The following is a 17110-nucleotide window of genomic DNA, read 5'->3' on the forward strand; positions in this document are numbered from 1 at the left end:
GAATATTCCGCTGCACCACCTAAGCACACATCATTTGCATTTCTAATCCATTAGCATTTCTAATCCATGGGCATTGATTTTCTCAAGATGTTAACAGTGTGTTTGTGGAAATGTCTGCCCAAAAGAGCATTTGTGAGGTCAGGAACTGATGTTGGATAAGAATCCCATACAGTTCCCAAAGCCGACTGCATATTTTCACCTGCACGAGGTGAGTTCATATGCGGATCAGCCTTGTGCACGGAGAGCCACACCCTGATCAGCCTTATTCCCCAACCCAGCACAGGCGCCATCAATCAGCCAGCAGAGGTCGTAATTGCACCAGTTATGAGGAACCCTGGTCTGGCTCATCTTATCCCTGAACAACAGCCAATCGTTGTTCATGTGCCTGCCCAGCCGGATGGCAGAGCTGAGATTCAATACGATGTATTCGAGATCCCAGCTCTGGTGTGCTAGCATGTTTTACCGCTGCACCACCTGAGCGGCCTAAAATGTGCTTATCTTCGGCCCTTTATTCTGTAAACGTGCTTATTTAAAGAAAATTTCTGTAAATTAAATTAGCAATTTTCTTTAAATAAGTCTTTTCTTAGGATGTTAACAGTGTGTTTGTGGAAATGCCTGCCCAAAAGAGCATTTGTGAGGTCAGGAACTGATGTTGGATAAGAATCCCATACAGTTCAAGGCTATGGCCAACTGGAGTTTTCATTTTGACTTTGCTTTAAGTACAGATGCACCATCATGCTAGAAGAAAAAGTTGCCACAAATTAAATCATATCATTCATTTTATAATTGATCATAATTGATTTTATGCACATTAGCAGTGGTAGTTCATGGTACCATCATTAGAAATCAAGAATTAGAAAGGGTCCAAATACTTTTGGCTATAATGATTGCATATTTCTCTTTCCCTTTGATCCTGTAATCAACCCTAAATGGCACCACTTTATCTAGAGCTGTTGTTTTTGTTTTTTGTATTTTTGTGCTGGGAGTGTCATTTCCTGTAAGTGGTCTCTACATATAGAGAGCAACCTCGTACAAACAGACTGCACTTTAGCTTTGTTATTTGAGCTGAAGTGCAGGCATGAAATGACAGAAATCCCAGGTGGTGTGTGTTCATAGTCACACAGTAGTATACACAACACTCCAGTGATTCATAAGGAATGTGTCACAAGCAATGTAACCATCAACAGGTGCAGTAACTGACAAATTTAAAATTTTATTGTAATTATTAACCCCAAAACAAACTTGTGATTAATTATGTAAAACCACTAATTGTGAATATTTAATATTATATAATTATTATTATTAATTAATAAGTATTAGTCTAAATATTAGTCTATTAGTCTACGTTAATCTAATTATTAGTCTAAAAATATCATAATATCCTAAAATCCTAAAAAATTATTATAAGCCTAAAATGTCCACCTTTATGTTATTATTAACCTACAATTAGTAGCCTAAACACTTTTACACTGTAAATGGATAGCCTAACCATTTATACCCTTTGAAATTATTAGCTTAAAATCTCTAAATTATTAGCCTAAGAACTACAGCTTTTTGTGATTACTTGTTTACAAGCTATGTAAATTAACATGTATTAGGATGAATACAGTGAGAATTAATATTTATTGTCTCTTATAATAATGTTTCAGAAAAAAAAAAATACTTAACAACTGCAAAATTATCAAACCCTTTTTCAATCTGTGCCAGTTTATGTTTATGTGTGTGTGTGTACACTGACTAGCACTGAAGAGACTTATCTAGATTTTTGGTAAACTCCAGTGTAAATGGGGGGGGGGGGGGGGGTGTTTGTGGATAGAGTGTGTGTACTGTGAGGAAAAGAAGCTTAAAAGCTTAGTTCTGTGGGACAAAATAATTGCTTTAAATCTTATAACCTGTGCTGGTGCTGTAAATAGTGCAATAAATAGCCTACTGAATCTTAATTTAATACAAGCCTCACACACACAAACACATACACACCTACACACACACATTAACCTTTGAGAAAGCCTAAATACAATAGCAGCAGATGAATGGTAATGGAAAGAATAGTAATATTAATGAATTATACAGCACATTATGCTGTCCACTGCAAACAGTGCTGAAGGTGTTATTTTATCTGTGAAATGTTTGCATTTGTGTCCCAATAAAGTAATTTTCCACCTGTCTCCTGGACACCCACAGTGGCTTAGAAGGGCTGCAGGCTGGTACACACTTCTTCAAACACTCAGTATTTTGATTGCATTTTGTTAATAAAAACTAATGTAAAATTTGAATCCTGCAACCCATTAAAAAAAATGAGTAAAAAAAATCATTCATATACAGTGTTCCAACGTTTGTAATTAAACCTTTAAAAATGTTAAAAGCAAGATGGCAAACAACTTAGGCAATTTACCATCTACCTCACATAATATTGCAAAATAGGAAAAAATATAAATCTCTGTCTGTGTAGAGCAAAGCTAGAAACCACTTGTAAATGTGTGTGACCTCTGAGCCCTTACACAGTAGTGCATGAGAAACCCTCAGGACTATTATCATTAAAAGATACAAAAGGCAGTATCTGTCATGCTTTGGGGGTGCATTACTACTCAGACATGGGTGACTTACACAGGTGTGAAGATGTCATTACTGCAGAGGCGTATTTCGGGGAATGAAAGAGACATATGCTACAATCAAAGCAACATCTTTTCCCAGGACGGTCATTTCAGCAAGACAATGTCAGGGCTAATTCTGTGCTAAACATTTGTCTCTGATGTATCATTTTGTTTAGTATATTTAGTAAAATATAAATTTTAAACAGGCTGTATTCAGAATACAGAAGTACTGTACTTTATGCTTAAAAATATATACTAAGTGTGTGTGTGTTTGTGGCTGTTACTGTGATGATATTAAATGTCTTGGTTTTTTTTATTTTTGAAGGACTACAAAAGTATGCACTTACTAGCTATAGGAGATTCCTTGTTCATGTGAAAGGAAACCCCCTTTAGGTAGGATCAAATTTTTTAGCTCCAGATAAGATCGGGGCTTACCTTTAACACAAAAGAGGAATCCCCTATGCCAGTCCAAAGAAACAACTACAAAAAGCATAAATATTTAAACATGAAACTTTCCAACAATTCAAATTTCAACAATAGTCCTCTCATCTTACTGTTACAGGAGACTCACTTTCACCTCTGATAGTGTGCGACAGGTTGTCGTAACCCTGGTTGTAAATAGGTCAAAAGAAGCCAGTCTTATTCATCAGCAGCATCAGAACATAAAACTGTTAAAGCATCTTTTAAAGTGGTGTCTGGTTTGCACAGCAGCCTATTACACTAGCCCACAGTGCTATCGATCAGCTGGGCATCTGCACAGACCTGACTGATGGATTGGCAAAGCCCTGCGATTAATTTAGCACCATGTATAGGTTCAAGTGGAACAAGTCCCACCATGACTCTGAACAAGCAGTCGATGAAATGGAAACAAATTAAAATAAAAGAAACTTGGACAATAAAGTAAAGATGAAGTATACTAAACGAAGTAAAGAAAAGCATGTCAATTAGGTAAACAACCCTTTGTTTATACATTTCCTTAAATGTAATTAATGTTTTAATCATAAATATTAAAATTATTATTAAAATTATTGTGGCGGTTACTGACAAGCTGTATGCAGCCAAAGCAGCCAACCTTCATCGGTCCTCATTCTTCTTGACCTCTTTGCAGCCTTTGACACAGTAAACCACAGCATTCTCTTGTCTACTCTCTTCAACATTGGAGTAACTGGTTCGGCATGGCAATGGATGGCCTCCTACCTGGAAGGGCGCCCCTACCAGCTGTCATGGAGGGGATCTGTATCCCCTCCATGCTCTCTCTCAACTGGTGTTCCTCAGGGCTCTGTACCTGGCCCACTTCTATTCTCTATCTACACCTGCTCTCTTGGTAAGGTCATAGCCTCACATGGCTTCTCTTACTACTCCTATGCAGATGATACTCAGCTCATTCTGTCATTTCCTCCTTCAGACACACAAGTCTCAGCTCGCATCTCAGCATGTCTGCGAAATATCTCACTATGGATGTCAGCTCATCACCTAAAACTTAATCCCAGCAAGACAGAGCTGTTACTTATTCGTGCAGATCAACCTCCAACCCAGGATCTAGTCATCTCTCCTGATGACTCCCAGATCAGACCATCCGATAACGTAATAAACCTTGGTGTTGTCCTGGATAACCAGCTGACCTTCTCTCCTCATGTAGCCAACATGACAAGATCATGCCAGTTCCTCCTCTACAACATCAGGAAGATTCTGCCATTTCTCTCCATGGAAGACACTCAGATTCTTGTGCAGTCACTTGTAGTCTCACGACTGGACTACTGTAACTCCCTCCTGGCAGGTGCTCCCATGTCCACTATACTATTAAACCCTTGCAACTCATCCAAAATGCAGCTGCTCGCCTGGTCTTTACCAACCTAAACACTGCCACATCACCCCACTGCTGCGTTCTCTTCACTGGCTTCCTGTAGCTGCCCGCATTCAGTTTAAAACACTGATGCTCGCCTACAAAGCCAAAAATGGACCAGCCCCAAGCTACCCTCGAGGTCTAATAAAACCCTGCTCTGTACCACGCAACCTCTGAGCCAACAGTCTTGCTCGACCCAGAACTCTAGGAAGACAAGCATCAAGGCTCTTCTCTGTACTGGCACCCAAGTGGTGGAACAAATTTCCTCTGTCTGTTCGAACATCTGAGTCTCTCGATGTCTTAAGAAGACGATTAAAAACCCATCTCTTTACTAAGCACAGTATTCTTGTACTGTTGTCTTCTTAAACTAGAGTAAGGTAATGTTCACTATGGAAGTACTTCTGTAAGTCGCTCTGGATAAGAGCGTCTGCTAAATGCCGAAAATATAAATGTAATGCCATTTATATTGAACCCAATATATTTCTTCATATTTGTCCTGTTTAAGAGCAAAAAGGCTGTGATCACATGATTAATTATTTGTTGATGAGGGATTTTTTTTCTTGAATACATTTACTACAACAAAATTTTTTTTTCATTTTTTTGTGTGAAATTGTTCATTCATTAAAATGGTGAATTACTTTCCTTTTTTTTTTTTTACTGTGTTGAGTGTTTGTTTTATACCATGTGATGCAGTGTGCTACTACATTTTCCAGACCTTCACTCACTAGACATTATGTTCTTCCCTCACTAGTCTTACTGAGATAGTGGAACCAAACGTTAGCCAAATGTGACAGTTGCCTTTTAAAGTCTTATCAGTGGTTGACTATTGTTAGTATCAGGGATTAGGACTACATATCTACAGGGTGATGCAGTTTAGCCTTTAAACCTATAGTAATAATAATAATAATTGTACTGTCGTTGCATAATTCATTTTCATTAACTGTTTCATTTAGGCTAGTGGCTGCAAGACAGAAATACACCGATCAGCCAGAACATTAAAACCACCTCCTTGTTTCTACACTCACTGTCCATTTTATCAGCTCCACTTACCATATAGAAGCACTTTGTAGTTCTACAATTACTGACTGCAGTCTATCTGTTTCTCTACATATCTTTATAGCCTGCTGGCACCCTGTTCACAATGACATGGTGGTGGTGTGTTAGTGTGTGTTGTGCTGGTATGAGTGGATCAGACACAGCAGCGCTGCTGGAGTTTTTAAATACCGTGTCCACTCACTGTCCACTCTATTAGACACTCCTACCTAGTTGGTCCACTTTGTAGATGTAAAGTCAGAGACGAGCGCTCATCTATTGCTGCTGTTTGAGTGGTCACAGGACGCTGCCTACAGTGCGCTGTTGGCTGGATATTTTTGGTTGGTGGACTGTTCTCAGTTCAGCAGTGACAGTGAGGTGTTTAAAAAACTCCAGCAGCGCTGCTGTGTCTGATCCACTCATACCAGCACAACACACAATAACACACCACCACCATGTCAGTGTCACTGCAGTGCTGAGAATGATCTACCACCTAAATAATACCTGCTCTGTAGTGGTCCTGGGAGAGTCCTGACCATTGAAGAACAGCATGAAAGGGGGCTAACAAAGCATGCAGAGAAACATATGGACCACAGTCAGTAATTGTAGAACTACAAAGTGCACTTATATGGTAAGTGGAGCTGATAAAATGGACAGTGAGTGTAGAAACAAGAAGGTGGTTTTAATGTTATGGCTGATCAGTGTACATCCTGGCATACGGGGCACTGGTCAAGCACAGGGTAGCACATAATCACCCAGTAAACTATTTATTCACACTCAAGGGGACGTGGAAAGTTGTCAATACACCAAATAAATCATTTTTAATATTATTTTATATTACTAAATAAAATATTCATGTTTTAGCAGCCTTTGCTTCCACCTCACTAAAAAGAAACTAAGACAAGTGAACACTTAAGTACATCAATACATGACAATTTACTTACAGGAAAGTGAAGGGTGTTTAAATCAAAGAAGCAAAAGCAGAAAAACTAATTAGATTTTATCGCTGAGTGATTTGTAATAGAGGTGGATGTAAATCTGTTTAAAATCAAAGCTGTGTTTTTTATTCTTTTATTTAAACATGTGCAGTATCTGCACGAAACAGCTATGAATAGCTTATAATCTAGCAAGAGGTGTTGGAATACTGAACATAATACTGGGAATGAAAGGTAATAGCCTTGTTGCTGAATGAAATGGCTTACTGGGAGGTTTTGGCCATCAGTGGAGAACAAATCTGGTGTTTTTCATTACCATTACACTATGTATGTGCTAGCTTAATGTGAGGCAAAATATAAATTAAGGTGTGTGTGTGTGTAATATCCAGAAGAAATAGGATGAAGTGAAATGATAGGGATGATTGATCATTGTAAGTGCACATCAGTTCCAGCCTAATGCATTTTTATAAGAAGCCTCTAGTAACCACAGAAATCTAAATTAAACACATCACTTTTTTGGCCACGTGAGCAGTGTGTGAAGTGGCAGGTCATTCAATCATACATGCTCTTCAGTTTCATTACAAAATGGTTTCTGTGTTGCATCAAATACAAAAAATACTGTTTAACACCTGAAAGCTACACCATATGACCAAAAATACTGTGTTTAACACCTGAAAGCTACACTATATGACCAAACATACTGTGTTTAACACCTGAAAGCTACACCATATGACCAAAAATACTGTGTTTAACACCTGAAAGCTACACCATATGACCAAAAATACTGTGTTTAACACCTGAAAGCTACACCATATGACCAAAAATACTGTGTTTAACACCTGAAAGCTACACCATATGACCAAAAATACTGTGTTTAACACCTGAAAGCTACACCATATGGCCAAAACTATACAGGCTTGATGATACACTTGATGATAATTTTGTTAAACATCCTGTTCCAATATTGAATAATATTAATACTTTAATATTGAATGTGTGTGTGTGTGTGTGTGTGACAAAACACAGGCATCATGCTGAGACAGCAAAAGGCCTTCCCCAAACTGTGGCAACATAATTGATTACATATAATTAATACATTTTATATAATTAATTAAATACATTTGTTAACAGATGTGGTTAAAACATCTGACCTTTATAATTAGGGAGGATTTTCACACACATTTGGCCCTTCACATCTTTTTTAGTTGTGTGAAAAGCTTCAAATCTACAAACTCTGGAAAAGTTGGTACATACTATAAGATGCAATAAAACCAAGAACCTCATACTGTTCTTAAAACCCATGATTTTTAAGTTTTAGTTAAATATTTATAGCACGTACATGTTAAATACATTGGCCTTTTAGCTGAAGTGCAAAATTAGAAATACATCAAACACCAAATACTTTAATTAATAGGCTAATTAGATTTTTTTATTCTGACTATTTATTTAAGACCTAGGTAACTGTAATCATCTTCATTATGGGTCTTTAATGCAAGTAAACAGGTTACAGGGTTTTAACTGGAACTTTGTAAGCAGAAGAAAAAATTAATGTTGACATGTTGCTCTCTCATTCATTGGTTTCTGCATCTGATTATGGCATCAGTTAATTAATTCAAGCTCTGACTCATGAGTAATGGCTGGCACAATCGAAATTTGCTTGTCTTGGCAGTGCCCGGCTCTGACATTCAGTCTGCACTGTGCCAGCTGACACCACTGTTCCTTACACATACTGTATGCGTTAATTACCACAGGTGTGAGTTTCCATAACAGAACAAATCTGTTTTAATACAGACACGTTTAAATGTATACATAGACATGCATACATTATAAAAGCACACAATACTGCTTTTACAGTGCCTTAAAAGTATAAAAGTAGTTTAGTGGTTAAATGTTCTATCGCCTTAATGCACATTTCAAATATGGTAGTAAGTACCACAATAGCTTTCTGTCTAATAAAAAGACAGTACATTTGTGAACAAGCCGTTTCTAGCTATTTCACCAAGATAAACAGTTCATCCCCTTTGTGAGGTCTATTAGTAAGTCAAAGACACATTCAAAACAAGGAATCTAATTAATATATTTAAAACAAGCATCTGAACAAATGATTCAAGACAATCTAAAAGGCAATCACTTATAAGGAGGAAAATCTACAACCACACTGCCATGGTCAGACCACCCTCTAAGTTGGTTTAATTTACTTACTGCAGTAATGCCAACTGTAACTGTGAATTCTGTAGAAATGTAAAGATGACTGCTTGTTTTCGACAGAAAAATGATTTTTATTGAATATTATATGTATATAAATTGCTACTTGGGTGACGCAGTGGTAAATTACACTAGCCCAGTACAGCTGGGATTCAGGGTTTTGGGAATTAGGTGTCTACGTTAATGCAGAGGATCCACAATGGATTGGCGTCCTATTCGGGGTGCATTACTGCATTGCACTCAGAGGTATTCTGGGGAAACCAAACCCACCACAACCCTGACCAGGATAAAACTGTGGTAAAACATAAAAATAAAACAAAAAACGTTTTTGTCTATGTTTAATCAGCTAAATTGGCTTATGAAGTGAATTTAGTAAACTTTTTAAAAACTTACTAATAACTAGTAACTTTACTTAAATCAAATACAGTGGTACCTAACTCAACGTCCCCTAAACTAAAAATCTTTGAAACTCAACGCCCTTCGTCGAGAAATCTGTACACTTAAACTCATCGTTTCCCTTAAACTCAATGTGTGTGCGACTGCTGCTTTGCTCAGTGCTCGGCTTTAGCGGTGCGGTGAAACGTCATGCGAACACGAGACAAATCTGCATTTGTGTGGAATAACCATCAAATTTACTCTGAAAGCTCCACATGTATCTGTGTTTAGCGGAATTTTCCTTCTGTTTCACTTTTAAACCTGTGTTATAGCTCAGGGTTCTGAGAAATTGTATCGAATCAGCTTTTCCGAGAGAGACTAAAATGCTTATAGTAAATAATCGAAAATAATGTAACTTAATGTTTTAAAAGAACGACATAGGAACACTAAACCTCTCTTAATTATTACTGCTTATTTGTTCATTCTACTAATTTAGAAGCGTAAGGAAACAATAAAGTAGTAAAGGTAAAATACAGGTTTTATTGTATTTTTGATTGATTTTTTTTTTTTTATTGAACTGTTTTTTAATTGTATGTCAGTGTTTTTTATATTATATTTGTGTTATTTTCAGTATATAAGTGTCAAATACAACCCCTTTATTTTACATTAGCCTAAATAAAATGCAGTTCCACGGAACCATGGAACGCATTAACAGGTTTTCCATACATCCTTATGGGAAAAAATACCATAAAACTCAATGTCTTTTAAACTCAACACCACTCCCAGAACCAACTGACACTGAGTTTCAAGGTACCACTGTAATTTACAAAATATATTGTGTTTTTCAAGTTCACATTTGTTTAATATACGTGACAGATACTTATGTGATAGAAGGTTCGAGGAATCCATACTTCTTTAAGGCACTGTATTTAGGCCCATTTTTAAAGCAAGCTATGATCACATTGCTGTTATTATGAAATCCTCTCTCATTTGTTAGAAACATGAATGGGTTCGAGGTCGCCTCCGGGAGCTTTAAATTTTACCATGTGCTGCTGTCAGACTGAAGAAGACAAGCTGTCACAACAGCTCACAGGCTTCTACCTACAATCACTCAGTCATTCAGTCACTCAGTAACCCTCCATCTGTTTTTCTCTTTGTCTGTTGTTACCTCCCCCAGCTTTCTTTCTCTTCCTCTGTCACTTGTTCTATCTTTGTCTTTCTGCCTCTCTTGGTCTTTAGGAGATAAAGATCTACTTCATATTCTGCACTCAGAATCTTTTATAAAGGTTCAAAGATGTTTATACCTTTAGACCTGGAGGGTAATGGAAGGAGCAAGAGTTTTATCCTGATGTTAATCAAACCACTTTTAAATAATTGAAGTAGCATTATTATTCTGGATTAAGTGATCATCACCAGGACAGTGTGTTTGAACTGAAGAGAGCGACCGGTCCTTTAAAACTACTTTATCGTTAACTCTTATGTTGACATGCAAAGTGATCAATAGAACCTCATAATTTCCACCAGATGACTTGCCATTCCAGCATGAATCCCCCATGTACTGAACAGATGGCAGCAGACACTGTGGTTTAAAAGCATATGTAGCTGTAACTGTAGCTGTAAAGCAGCAACTGTAACTGTAAATTCTGTAGAAATTTAAAAATGACTGCTTGTTTTTGACAGCACAATAATTTTTATTGAATGATATATGTACTGTATATAAAATGCTGCTTGGGTGATGCAGTGGTAAATTACACTAGTCCACTACAGCTTTGATTCAGGGTTTGAATCTCGAGTGGTGTTGTTGGCCGATTAGGCCTCTACATAAACACATGATTGGCTGTATATGAGGGGGGTGGCCAAGGATTCACAATGGATTGGCATCCTATTCGGGGTGCGTTACTGCGTTGCGCTCAGGGTACAATCTAAAAGGCAATCACTTCTAGAAAGGAAAATCTACAGCCACACTGCCTGGGTCAGACCACTCCTAAATATAGCTAATAAAAAGCACCTCATCTGAGTACACTTGTATTTAGCAATTAACCATCTGCTATGTACAAGCGTTACATGAATACCAAAATGCAGCATGTCATAAAGACAGACCATTCCCATTCCACCCCCATACTCACATATCTGAGGCCTTCACCGTATTTGGTCACACTCTTAGGTTTGGTCACTACCTGGATTGGCTGAATGAACTAATTATTACAGAAATTTTAAGAATTATTAATTATTGAGTGTTAAGCCATACCCACTTCTAACAGGTGTATAAAAACATAAACTTTCCAACTTTGTGGCAACATTTTGGGGAAGGCCCTTTCCCATTTTAGCATCACTGTGCCCCTGTGCATGAATCACAATTTTAACCCTGAAGATTGTGTCATATTTTGTCAATGCCTACAAAAAAACTTACATATCCCCTACAAGTGTACAATTGTTTGGCCTCTACTGTAGTATTTAAGGTCATACACATGTATCAGCGCTCAGTTTGCAAACCAGTTTGATGTTATTTTCACTGACACCTTATTGATTTTTCATAGGCACACAAGCATCTCAAACCCCAATGCACTCACCGTCCTTGCGGTGGTAAGTGATTTCCACTTTTCTCTCCTCTGAGCCGAGCAAGGCCTGTGCTATTTGAGCAATGGCATGTCGCTTGGTCAGCTGGCCGTGCAGGAAATCGCAGGTGCATGGCTTTTGCATAATGTCCGGCCGCGAGAAGCCGGTCATCTCGCAGAATGCATCATTGCAGAAGATGATGGCGCAGTTTTGCACCCGTGCATTTGCTATTACAAACTTCTTATCTGTAAAAGAAAAGAAAGGGGTAAGTCTAGCAGAGCTTCAAGCTAGAATGCTGCACTTCACTGTGATAATATAGGCTGTTATGTGCACATTTAAAAGTAAAACAATCACAAGTGGCTATTTTTCTTACATTAGTAAAGGGTTTGTCTTCTTTTTTCTTGTACATGGTTACCACAGTGAATCAATTATCTCTGTCTTGCCTCTGTACATGCACAAAACATCTTAATTTCACCTTCCAAACTGTCTCCTTGTCCATCCCTGTCACTCTCAATGAGCATCACTGCATCTTCATCTCTGCCACCTCCAGCTTTTTCTTTTTGTCAGTGCCCCCATCTCCAAGCTATTAAATATTACATGCATTACTACTGTCCTGTAAACCTTCCTTTTTACTGGCAGATACCATTCTATCACAAATTACTTCTGCCACTCTACAACATCTATTCCACCCTGCCTGCACTCTCCTTCACACCTCTCTACCACACACTCCATTACTTTGTACACTCAACCCCAACTATATAAATCCATCCACTTTTAACCTCATCTCCATGCAACTTAACCTTTCCGCCACCCTCCCTCTCATTCACACACATTTACACACATTTCTGCTAATTTTTATTCCCCTTCTCTCCAAGGTATACCTCCATCTCTCAAGCCTCTTTTCAACCTAATAAAATCACAATGTCATTCACGATCATATTCCTTAGAGAATCCATCTTACTTCATCTGTCAGTCTGTCTGTGACCACTGCAAACAAGAAAGTACTTAAAGCTGACCCTTAATGCAGTCCCACTTGCACTTTAAACCCATCTGTCATTCTTACTGTTTATTTCATTGCTGTCACACTGTCCTCTTACATATTTTGCACTACCCTCACATACTTTATAAGCTTTCTCTAGGTCTACACACAACACAACTCCTTTTGGCCTTCCCTATACTACTTTACTAACATTCCCAAGCAACCAACCTAGAACCATTACTCTTTCCCAGATCTTCATGCTGTGGCTTATCAACTTCATGCCTCTTTAGTTGCTGCCGTTCTGCACATCACCCTTATTCTTAAAAATCGGACCATTACGCTTCTTTTCAACTCCTCATGCATCCGCTCACATAGCAAGATTTTATTAAACAATCTAGTTAAAAACTTTACTGTCAACTCTCGTAAACATTGCCATGCATCCACTGGTATGTCAACTGGGCCAACTATCTTTCATTCTCTGACCTTACTTCCTCCTTGCTAATCTAAAGCACTCCCTGGTTTACTATCTCTACATCATCCAGCATTCCATTCTCATTTTCTTCATTCATTAGCTTATCAAAATACACTTTCCACCTTGTTAGTAAACTCTTTTTATTTGTCAGCACATTTCCATCTGCATCCTTTATCATACTATCCTGCTGTATATCCTTCCAAGCTCTGTTCAGTTGTATGGCCAATCACTACAAGTCTTTTTCACCTTTCTTAGTGTCAATCTCTTCTCATACAGCTTGCCGTTTGCCTTTTTTATTTCACTTCTTTGCCTTACTCTCCACTCTTTTCATCTCTCTGGAGATCCCAGTTTTTTTCCCTGACAACATCTTTCTTTTTAAACTTTCTTTACTCCACCATCAAGTCTCTTTTTTTTCTTTCTCTGTCCACCACTTTGCAGTCGTAGCTCAGTTGTCTAGCACCCCTTCACCACCACCCAGTGCCTGTCACACCTCTTCTCTGATTTTCACACCAGAGTCTTTTTTTCTTTAACATACACTATCTGATCCTTGGTTTCACCCTTACTCTCTTCCTCCTCTTCACCTTCAAAACATTCCAAAGATGTCCTTTCTTCATAAAATATAGTCCACCTGTGTGCACATTTCCCCACACTTATGCAACCCTGTGTTCCTCCATCTACTTTAAATGTGTGTTCACTACAGTCATCTCCATCCTTTTTGCACAATTTACTACCACCTGCCCTTCATTATTGCTGTTCCTAACACCATATCTACCCATATCTACCTATCTCATCCCATCACCAACATGCCAATTGAAGTAACAACAAGTTCCAATCACAGCTCTCTCTTCTTTATGTACCCCTCTTCACCACTTACTTTAAATTTTCTTTATCCTCTGTCTCACAACCCACTTGTGGGGCATATACACTGATGACATTTACCAGCACTCCATCAATTTCAAGTTTCACACTCATTGTTTCTCACCTCCACTACATTCATAATTACCTCTACATTCCCTCCTATCTCCTATCTACACTATGGTAGAACAGTTTAATCCCTTCCACTTGGTCTCTTGCACACATAGTATGTCAACCCTTCTCCTCTCCATCATATCAGCTAGCTCTCTCCTTTTAACAGCCATAGTGCCTATGTTTAGTCTTCCAACTCTGACCTCTTTGTACATCTTCCTACCCTTTCGCCTTTCTCTCTGCGGTAGAACATTCTTTCTCTTTTTTCACCTCATTCCCCTCCATGGCCCAACAGTAGCATAGTTTCCATTAGTACCCTGTTAAACAACAATACTAGAGGTGATTGTTTAACACTGGATGCCCTTTCTGACACAACCCTCTCTACGTACCCAGGCTTGGGGCCAGCACTAAGAGTGCACTGGTACGTGCCCCCCAATGGTGTACGGTAGAAAAGAATATTTGATTATAATAAATCAGAACATCACTGGTTTGTCTGGAATAAAGTGTAATCTGTATTTCTTATTTTCCTACATTCCTTACTGATGAATTATGAACTTAAATATCCTTACATTGATTCTTGAGGCAGAGATTGTTTGGCTAATTGAACACAGCCAGGCATGGTTTTAGTCAGCACTATAAAATATATATCTCACTCATCTTGAACCTTACCATTAGTCAAGCAGTCAAGTTTCTACAGTAACACTTTCATTAAATTATATGATTCTAAAATGGGTCAGAAGAGTAGGTGTAAAATGCTAGGACTCCACAGTAAGGGCCATTATCACCAAATGGGAAAACCTTGGTGAATCTAACTTGTAACAAGGTGGATCGTGCGTAGAACACTACTGTGGCTAAGGAGCCACAAACGTAAAGACAACTACAAAATAACGAGAAGAAAACCTCAATCAAAATCTACAGCCTAAAGCGGAGAGGCGATAGAACAGAAATGCGCAAAGGGAAGTTGGGTATATCACACTTCACACGCTCAACCAGAAGAAAGAAGATGTTCGCCCCATGATGACATATGTTAAGCTGTCTAAGCATCAAAAAAGGCAGGTTGCCATGCGCTTGCCACACAGGGGTATCAGCGATGAGCCCCTGCAAAATACACGACCATTAAGAAAAGATGGAAAGTATATATAAAAAGCAAAGAGCACAAGCAGAGTCACCACCATTTACCAGCATTTACGCTGTAGTTAGGCCGCTGTAGTTAGGCTACTGGAATCAATCCATGTCCCTTGCCTGTCCTAACTGTTGCCGGTCCTACGTAAACATGAAACTTCCATTTCTACCCCAGCCATCCCAAAACGGCATGTGGAAGTGTAACATAGATTTTTTTAGATTGTATGATTTATTACTACATTCATACTGTAGGACTTTTATTTTAAAATGCGGGTGTTGTTAGTAGTACAAGTCACTACTAACTACTACAATCTTTAATTTATTTTGAACATTTTTACGCTTCATACACTTTTTAGACGCTCCCTTAGTTCTTTAACACAGAAAAACCTCGCGTTTAAAATTACTTTAATTAGAAAGTAGTTTGTTTCTCTTTTATTGAAAAGTGGTAACATGCAATGTTGTTCATTGCTGGATGTTTATTGACTAAGAACGAGAAGAAAGAAACTTCAATAAATCATATCAGATGACTGTCCAATTTAAAACTCATTTTACCATGTTTGCGTTTGTATACCGAGAGAACCGATATGAATAAGTGCATGGATGAATCATGGAACATCAGCTGACTTTTTAAAAATCCTAGCATATCTACATCTAAATCAAATCTAACTCTAAACCAAACTGAATTATGTTGTAACCATTTTAAAGTAAGCAAGACCAAACAGCCAAGATTTCTTTATTGTCTTGAATTTTACTATAATAACTGGTAGGAATAAAAATAAGTCATTTTTGTAGATTTCTTACACAATCTGCATCACACTAAAATGTTAACACAAGGTGACACTTACTCTGACCCTCGAATTTGCGGATAATAATTCCCAGAAAGGTGTTCTGCGGAGCCACATGACCTCGTCGCACCGGCATAATTGCACTGGTTTAGGCGCACCGCTGGTCAAGGTTACAAATGCTGTTTCCAAAATAAGTCATTTCTGCTCGATCTGCGCTTTCCTTCACTGCTGCAGATCAGCTTGGTTTTCTGATTTCACCCCGCTGTAGGTGCACTCCTCTTTCCTCTGTATGTGCGCCACTCTTCCCGTGGTAGGTGTTTTGGTCTCCTTGATGGCTTCCTTCGTATGTGCGTCTGCTTCCTGCGGTAGATGCGCGCGTCTCCCTGTGTATGTGCGTCTCTGTTCACGCTGTAAGTGCTTTTCACATGCCCTTGTGCTCCTTGTGCAGCGTTCCTATTCACTGTGCCATTCTCAGAAAACACCAATGGGATGACAGCCGGAGAAGCACATGAAATCCCTCAGTGAAAGGCGCGCCTGAAGCGATTTCCAAAATAGAACAAAGCAGTTTTAAATATGGTGTAAAGTAGTACACCTCTTCAGAGTACAGTCGTGTAGCCTATTATTCGTGTTTGATCTCAGCCGAATATCCGACGATCAGTGACGTGTGTCCGTAAGGAAACAGTATCTGAGACAACAGCGACCTAGAGCACGTGTGATTCTCTATTTTTCCACCAACACTGTATCACTCACACTGAACACTAAACGAGTGGATGTTGTTGACTTACTTAGAGAGGTCAGTTATTTCTGGAGCTCAAGGTGACCGATGTAGTATTACCAGACCCACTTAAACACATGTCAAACTCCTCACAGACTGACCCAAACGGCTTTGCCTATTTAGCTGTAATGCAACTGCACCACTAACATTCTGCACAAAGTAGATACAACAAATACAATAAATGCCCTGCGATGGACTGGTGCCCCGTCCAGGGTGTTACTGTGCCCCGCGACCCTAATTGGATAAGCGGTTAAGAAAGTGAGTGAGTGAATTAAATGAAGTCCCTGCCTCTTAATATTTTATTACTTTACATTTTCAGCATTTAACAGATGCTTTTATCCAAAGCGACTTACACAATGAGCAATTGAGGGTTAAGGGCTTTGCTCAAGGACCCAACAGTGGCAACTTGGTGGTGGCGGGGCTTGAACCAGCAATCTTCTGTTTACTAGTCCAGTACCTTAACCACTGAGCTAT

General features: G+C 38.6%; 1 protein-coding gene across 1 annotated transcript in view; it reads right to left on the minus strand.

Moving 5' to 3' along the window:
* The window catches only part of kcnh7 (potassium channel, voltage gated eag related subfamily H, member 7), a 65811-nt gene extending 49554 nt beyond the window's left edge, over window positions 1-16257 (minus strand). The window contains exons 1-2 of the mRNA XM_062997724.1: window positions 15922-16257; window positions 11552-11782 (exon numbers count right to left, since the gene is read on the minus strand). Of these exons, the coding sequence (XP_062853794.1) occupies window positions 11552-11782; window positions 15922-15997 (307 nt within the window). The 5' untranslated portion in view covers window positions 15998-16257. The remainder of the gene's footprint in view (window positions 1-11551; window positions 11783-15921) is intronic.
* Window positions 16258-17110: the final 853 nt, after the last annotated feature.

The sequence above is a fragment of the Trichomycterus rosablanca genome, chromosome 6, assembly GCF_030014385.1.
Source record: "Trichomycterus rosablanca isolate fTriRos1 chromosome 6, fTriRos1.hap1, whole genome shotgun sequence".
Lineage (NCBI taxonomy): Eukaryota > Metazoa > Chordata > Actinopteri > Siluriformes > Trichomycteridae > Trichomycterus > Trichomycterus rosablanca.